This window comes from Nanorana parkeri, unplaced genomic scaffold (genome assembly GCF_000935625.1).
Source record: "Nanorana parkeri isolate BGI_ZX_2015 unplaced genomic scaffold, ASM93562v1 scaffold73, whole genome shotgun sequence".
NCBI classification, from domain to species: domain Eukaryota; kingdom Metazoa; phylum Chordata; class Amphibia; order Anura; family Dicroglossidae; genus Nanorana; species Nanorana parkeri.
The window spans coordinates 1,830,771-1,838,761 of record NW_017306341.1 but is presented as its reverse complement, the minus strand read 5'-3'; the positions used below and the strand labels follow the sequence as shown (position 1 = coordinate 1,838,761).

Below are 7,991 nucleotides of genomic sequence, written 5' to 3'. Positions count from 1 at the left end.
GGAGTCTCCCATGCCCTGCTGTGTGTTCTCCACTCTGTACTGTAGAGTACACTCAAACAACAAGTTGTGTCATATGTCATTTTTCTTCTCCTTGCATACTTGTTTCTGCCTTTATTAAAATAAATGCAGTGTTTATTGCTTGCATCAGTCCCAAAATGGAAAATTGTATACTTACCTATCTCTAATTTTCCTCTCCTGACGCCAATACATGGCAGCATACAGATGTAAGGGGCGGAGCTATACCCATCCTGTCTGCTGCCATGTTGGTGTCAGGAAAACTGAGAATTGTATACTTACAGTACCTACTGGTAATTTTCCTTTCCTAACACCAATACATGGCAGCACATGGGATGGGTATAGCTCTGCCCCTCACAACCTATATGCTGCCATGTTGGTGTCAGTAGAAGCACTTTTATATAGTACACAGTTGTACTTTATAAATGTGCAAGAAAAGGTTTTATTTCAGAAGCAGCAGTATGGCTACTTTTATGCAATTTTGCTGCTTTATATATGGGCCCCTTAGTTCATAGAAACTAGCATGAACATTATTAAATTCACTATGCATTTACAAAATATGTAACATGCTTGAGCAATTTTCGTGAAGCCCTTAAAGCTCCCTTTAGCTCCAGGGTGGGAGTACCAAATACAGATCTTAATAGCAATGCTGGTTGTAACTGAAACAACCTTACAGCAAGTTTCAGAGCTGCTTGAAGGCTGGGGAGAGAAAGAGCAGGGAGAAATGGGGTCTCATTTACAACTTACCTGCCCCAAATGTATTGGAAAATGTGGACCCATAACTATTTCTCATGATATAAAGTGAAGTTAAAATAAAACAAAAAACAGGGACTTGTTTTAAAAGAAAGAACTTTATTTTGAACAAAGAACTCTTAACATTGTCATTGTCAATTAGAAAATTAATTTCCAGTGGGGTCTTTAAATGTGTCCCATGCAGGATCCTCCTCATTCACAAATCCAGGTTATCTAGGGGTTTAAAGTTCCACTGTATGTACGGTATAATATCCTATCCACAAAACCATCTAGAGTGCTCTATTTTGGATGACTATAATGCCTCCAGTGCCCATGCTGCCAATGACTTCATTCATTCATCCATTAATTCTTTGGGGAAGCAATTCTGTTACAGTATTTGATCGCGTCATATACATTATACTTCTCTATTATTTCATATTGCAGGAAGAGATTAATGATGACACATTTAGGATCTCAGATGGGCTGGATGATCTGGGTGATCTTCATGAGGCAAAACTAAGGAGGGCATGTACTACCTATAGTAAACCTGTTTTGAGAGCAATGCATGCTGTTTACCTCTTCTAGAAATTCTGCCCCCCCTTTCCCCTCCCCACCTATCATGCTAATCCTTTTGGTTCTGTTACAGAGTCACTGACCTGAAACAAGTGCGCAAGCCAGAAAATTCAGGAAAAAACACAGAACTCCGCAAGAGGGTCAGCATGACATTTGGACAGTACAACAATAGTACAAATCACAACACCACCAAAAAAATGGACATAACATCACCATTCAGGCTGCAGAGGATTATTGAAACGCAGTCCTAACATGGCCAGGGCAGATGAGATGCATCAAAATAACCAATCTATCGAATAGCTGTTACCCTTTGAGAGTAACATTAACAAGATGTTTGCAGGTATTTGTGTAAACCAGTGGTATCACAAGGGGGTGCGGTTTAAAAGACATCTGATGTCTACACAAAGAGAACCTGTCATTTAGGATAGCTCTGTGCTATCATATAGGGGCTTGTTAGCACCCTATGTGATTGCAGTAAAGTTAAAGTAGTATTAAAGTAGCCTTTTTTTTAAACATATATCTACTGATAGCAAGCCGTAGATATATGCAAAAAACAAAAAAAAGAAAAAAGTTACCAAATAGGTAAATACTTATCTGTGTCTCCGCCGCTCGCTCCTATCTGTAGATCTGTAGCTTCTCGAGCGGCCGTGCAGGATGATGCAGCAGGCGCATGCGCAGCAGAGATTTTCAATGGGGAGAAGAGGAGAGACACAATGGAGGTGAATGCATGCAGCCATGAGCGTGCACATCGGACAGACACTGTGGGACCCGAGGAGTTTGCACTGTATCAGAGACTGGCACCAGTGCTGGAGGGACTCCTAAAAAAAGACTGGAAAGAAGAAATTGATCGGATCAAGGGGCATCATTTAAGGTAAGTTCTTAAAGCAGCACGTGTTGGGGGTGAAATTGTGACTTTAATGTCACTTAAAGTGTAAAAAAAAGTTAAAAATGAAAGTGACATAAAAAAAAACCACATTTTTTTGAGGCCCTCTAACCCCGCATACACGCACATACAATGGCAAACACACCTTGGATGCACCAATGTGCGAAAATGACAATTGCTTGCACCACACATGTTACATGTAGCCACGAATGTAGTAGTGAGAGCAAAAATATTAGCACCATCAGTCACTGTTAACCCTAAATTGATGAGCAGTAAAGGCTTTTAAAGCATCGCCTTTGAGCAGTTTTGTACTGTAGTTTTTTGCCATTTCATGGATGCATGCAGTTTTGAGGTTTGACATGTTTGCCATTAATTTACCCAACACATCCCCATCTTTTATATTTTACCCAAAAATGTTTATGTGTGCACTAAAAAAAATGTAAGTGCATTTTTCCTAAATATATCTATTTGATAAACATTTGTGCAAATATCAAGCAACATAAACAATTGCAGCTAGCATGTTTTAGTCTACAGGGCCTCTGCTTTCAGAAAATATACAATTGTTAGGGGGTTTTAAGTTGTTTTCTAGCCAAAAATTCTGATTGTATCATGTGTGTGTAAAAATTAAGAAACTGCTCCGAATACAAAAGCGGTTCAACTATCTCCACTATCATGTGGTTGTTGGTAAATCTAAAAGAGATTTACATAGCTGAGAGGTTTGTAGCCAGCTTTGTGGCTTCATTCACTGTGTGGGAGAAAATATCTCACAATTCAAAACACATCTATAGGAAGAGAGGTTGATGTACAAAGCTGGGAATTGTTAGCTGAGTTACCCTTTTCCTTTATTATATAGTGAAAAAAAGATGAGTGTGGGTGATCTGATAGACCATACATGCCTGATATGATATACATTATATGTGACTGTGGAATTTTTTAGTTGTTGAAACAGTATTTTCTGCATCTGTAGCCTATCTGATAGAAGTCTCTTGCACTAGTACCTATAAAACATTTCCTGCCTTATTGACAACTATAGCATCTTTAAATCAAGATAAACAAAAAGCCAACAGAATGACCTTCCACAACACATCACACAATATTTGGATTAGTTTCTATGACATTAAAAGTAGAAAGTGAACTCCAAAGTAACTTATTTAGTTAGGGAATGGCTTCACCGAATTCAGACTCACTTGTTTGACCCTGTTGGAAAATTCTGTAAGGCGATAGGGTCTCTTTAAGCGCCTAAAGCAACTGAATCTTTTTCTCCCTATCTTCTTGAAAATAGACCTTTCGCTAAAAAGCAAGTTTATTACATCAGGCATCCAGGCCCTATAAGAAAATACTGCATAATAGTTTTAAAAGAAAAACAAAACTGTTGTGAAAAGTTAGAAAATATACCTACCTTCCGCTCACAGCACCTAGGCGAGAATGATGCCATAGACATTCCACGTGAAATCCTGGCAACAATGAGGATCTTGAATCTTACACAGTGCAGGAGCATCTTCTTGTGGGGTTTGGGATGCTCTGCACTCCCAGGATTACGCTGGAAGAATTGTGACATCACACTCTACAGTGCGGAAGTTGGGTAGAAGTTTGCTATGTTTTTTAACATGCAGCATTTTGAAATGGGTCTGGGAGGCTTCATGTAATAAGCGGATCTTGCTTTAAGTGCAAGATCTCCTATAAGGCAGCATCTGGAAGACATTCTCTGAGAAGGGCCAGTAAATGAAAAGAACTATTGTTATTAGTGCAAATAGTAACAGCATTTCAAGCCGTAAAATGGGTATCTGGAGAGAGACTGGATGCTGCAAATGTCAATGTGAGCTCGCCTATAAAAGTGGAAATATTGGTCAATGCATCCAATTAGATTCCAGCTTTCTAAGCACAAGGAATAAAATTAGAACCTAAATCCAGCCATTTTCTTCAACATTGGATAGATTTGAGAAGACATTTGTGTCAGATTTAAATTTTTGTCTGCGACCCAGTTTGGGATTTTTTCCCCTTCCTGTACCTGTTTAGGGATGTTACTTTTTTTCTGTAATTAGGACACAGCAACAAACCCCTGACAGAGGCTCTAACCCCTCCATGCTCTATCTAAAATAAAATGAAATGGGCCAGATAAACTATTGTCAGTGCATAGAATATTTGGCACACAGACAGTGGCGTAACATTCGCCATAGCAACCCAGGCGGCCGCTATTGTGAATAGCTGGTTGTGAATAGCTCCGGCTGGGAAGCCTGACCAAAGCAATGTAAGGCTGACAGGTGCCTCAGCAATCTGCCACTTTTCTTACGTATCCGCTCATTCAACGGTTACCTCTGGTTAGGGACATTATCTGACCCTGGTCACAATCTATTAACAGAACAGGTGTCGCCATTGGAATATTTACCCTGACCTATTTCAATGACAACTGTAAAATCTTGGATTTTCCCTCACTTTCTGCTGCAGTTGTCACTAGTCCAATTACAGAAGATGACAAATCAGAGGTAAATACCTGACTTTACCTTTCCACACTTAATTTAAGTCTTGCTTTTACCTACACTTTAAGGGCCCATTTACAATTATGTGCTGTTGTAATTCATAACAAATAGCTTGCCTTAACATAACGCATGTTTATGTGCTTTAATGTGCATGCATTTGTGTACCACAACAGACCAGATGGGTATAAATGTGAACATGCTGGTGCTGACCTTTCCTTCTGTGAATGCTTGCCTGGCTATAATGGCGATCCATTGTCTTGAAGGTTGTCTGCAGCACTGAACCAAGTGTGCAGTTCAGGGGTTTTTGACTTCACTCTGACTTTCTAGTAACTTGAAAAGTATTAACACAGAGACAGTCAGGCAACTAACATTCTTAGAAAGGTGGTCAGCAATGGCAGCCCCTTTATTTCTGTCAATACAGGTATCTCTTTATGTAAATTTTAAAGGACTGAATATGGGAGATGCCATTTCAAACTTGGTTTAAAAGATGCAGGCTTTAGTTTATCAATCTGATCCAGATGTTTGTAAATAATGGGTAACCTGAAAAAAAGTAAGAAGCAAGTGGCAGCTTAAAAGTCTGAACTGCTTCTCTAAATTCTGTTTTCAGGTCCATGAAGATGGGATCAGGCTCACAGCTTTGGAGCTTACACCTTTAAGAAGAGTTAGTAATGCAGCTCCCATGGTTCTATCCTTTCAGATTGCCTTCAAATGGCCACAGATAAGAGAATCTATTGCTTCTTGTAGAAACAATAGGACCTTCAGAAGATTCCTCTGTCATCCAGCATGCACATCCTCAATGCCAGTAACAGGCTTCATCAATCGGGCTCTTCATCATCCATAGTGAATAATAGGAGAAATTGGTCAGATTGTATTTCTTGCTTGACATTCCAATGCTTGGAGAACTTCATGTCCTTTGTAAAAATTGTTTATACTTTGCAACAAATGTAGTTACTATACCAATGTATTTGTACAGTACTTCAGAAAATACTAAGAATAAGGGTTGGCAGAAGAGACCTCATTGGTCACTTCAGACGGGAAGGTGGGGTGCAAAAAGAACAGGACTGGCAGGCTATGCTACTGGAGTAACTTATAGTAAATGGTAGAGCACTTTGGCCTTTTGCCTTGAGTGCCAAGGCAAACGTAAGGTGTAAGGCAGAACTTGGTGTCTATGGATATCTTACCTAGTATAACAAAAAGAGGCACAATGACAGACTGACGTATCACTTCTGATGATCACATTTTGTAAGGTTTAATTGGTCAAGGATAACATGCGTTTCCAAGTATCAGAAACTCCCATTATCAAAAGTGAAGATTTTCCAACAAGTTGACTTATCTCCCTGTGGCTGAGCATTAGCCCTTCATGACCGCAATACAACATTATAAGTCAAATTGTAAAATTCCCCTTGCCTTGACAACATTATTAACACCTTGCAGCTGAGAAATAGGAATGTGCAACTATGTGTGTTCCTAGTTTTCATACCTGGAAGTTGAGTCTATATAGAGTTATTGTCAAGTTAAGAGTTCTGTATATTCCACTGCAACCACATTTCACAGACCTCCTCACATGGGGAGTGGAGGGTTGTATTCCTTAAGCTTGTGTCCTTAAGCTTGTGTAACTTCCTGTCTCTTTCCTTGATTCGGGAATAGCATTCTTAAATTTAAAAACTTCTGACAAAGCTTTAAATGCTGCCTGAGCTTTCTTGTCCTCGAGACAACTGTTGTCCCCATTTTTTTTTTCTTACAGGCAATACAAGGACAGTAAGCGAAAATCTCCCAAATAAGACCAGAGACAGAAATAAAAAAAAAATTCAGAAAATGTAATTCTTCCTCATTTTTTTCCCAAAATACATAAGGCCTGGAGTTAGTTCTAGTTTTTATTACAGGACAACGAACAGAACTTTCAACATGTGTGCATTGCTTCCATTCAACATCAAACCTGGAGGAAGGACCACAGCATGTCCCTGCAGTGGGTGATACATCCTATGATGGGCGGACCTCTTAGTGTCATTCATTCTTGAACAGAGATTTTCCTGCCTGTGAATAATATCTGCCAATCTATAAGCAACCCAATGCAGATGTGTAGTAAAGGTCCACTCTCATTATTAGTGCAGTGTAACTACAGTATATGGAGTTAATATGTGTATTTCTTTAAACTTTTCATGTCTTTATATTTTTCTCGCCTTAAAAGTGCACACCAAGCTGTCGACAAAAGTAAAAGATGTTGGGACAAACTATAAAAGTCATATCACACAGGCAATTCAGTTAACCCTTGCATCCCTGGTAGTGTTATAATTTGCCCCAGTCCCTGTCACTGTCATTTTACAAAACTGCTTTGTCCGCATGTAAATGTGGTGGAGTAAAATAAAAAAAAAAAAGGATACACAAATATTAACTACATACCGTTTTTAGGACACAAATTTGTATAATTGTGTAAGTCACCATGGTGAGAGACAGCAGCGACTCGAAAAGTGCATAAAATAAAAATGTCTGCAGAAAATGTGTCTATTTCACCCAGGAATGGTACAGCCTAGAACACATTGCTAAGTAATTCATTGCAGATCCACAAGGATGTGATGACAAAATAAAACCAGGTACTATTAAGATGCAATCAGTATCTGACAGGCAGAGTGTTCAGCAAGAAATTCATTAGCTTCATCTTAAATAAAATCATGCATATATAGATACTTACCATTTAGGTCCTCTTCCCTTCTTAAGTTTCAGGGTCAGCACCGTCTCAATGCACAGTAAAATGTTCGACAGAGCCAGCAGCCAGTACATGGAGTTATGTTTAATTTCAGTGACTCTCCAAACTCCGACTAATGAGTGAAGAAAGAAGAAAAGTCTAGTCAATATTGCACTGAGGAATACAAAAAATTCCATGATGGTGTGTCTCGCTCCGTTGTAATTCCCTAGAAATCTCAGCACATATGACTTTTCTTCTATTTCAGTGAAGTTTTCGTAGTGGACAGGAAAGTTACTCCCGGGAAATGTGATGTGTATCACTGTGCAGATGCTGGTTCCTTTTCAACAAAGAAGCTTATAGCTGCATATTAAATCGCCCCTCCTCCAGACTTCCTGAACTTCAGCTCATAGTGACTTTATCCTGAGCTGCGTAGTATCTCAGAGCAACTCAGAAAGAGGGATAGTAGAATTTACCTCATTATATCGTTATTCATTTTGTGGCATTAATGTCTTGTAGCATTTGTATTGCTTCAATGAGAAAGCAAAGCAGATTTGTTTTTCAATGCTGGTTGAGCTGAATTTACATTTAATAAACTTGCTCTGCTCTTTCAATTTAGGGTTTGATGAGC

At 39.1% G+C, this 7,991-nt stretch overlaps 1 protein-coding gene across 1 annotated transcript in view; it reads right to left on the bottom strand.

Annotated features, from left to right (window-relative positions):
• Positions 1-7,663, bottom strand: part of TMEM26 (transmembrane protein 26) — a 38,154-nt gene extending 30,491 nt beyond the window's left edge. Inside the window, exon 1 of the mRNA XM_018576661.1 lies at positions 7,370-7,663. Within this exon, the coding sequence (XP_018432163.1) occupies positions 7,370-7,560 (191 nt within the window). The 5' untranslated portion in view covers positions 7,561-7,663. The remainder of the gene's footprint in view (positions 1-7,369) is intronic.
• Between the last annotated feature and the right edge of the window lie 328 nt (positions 7,664-7,991).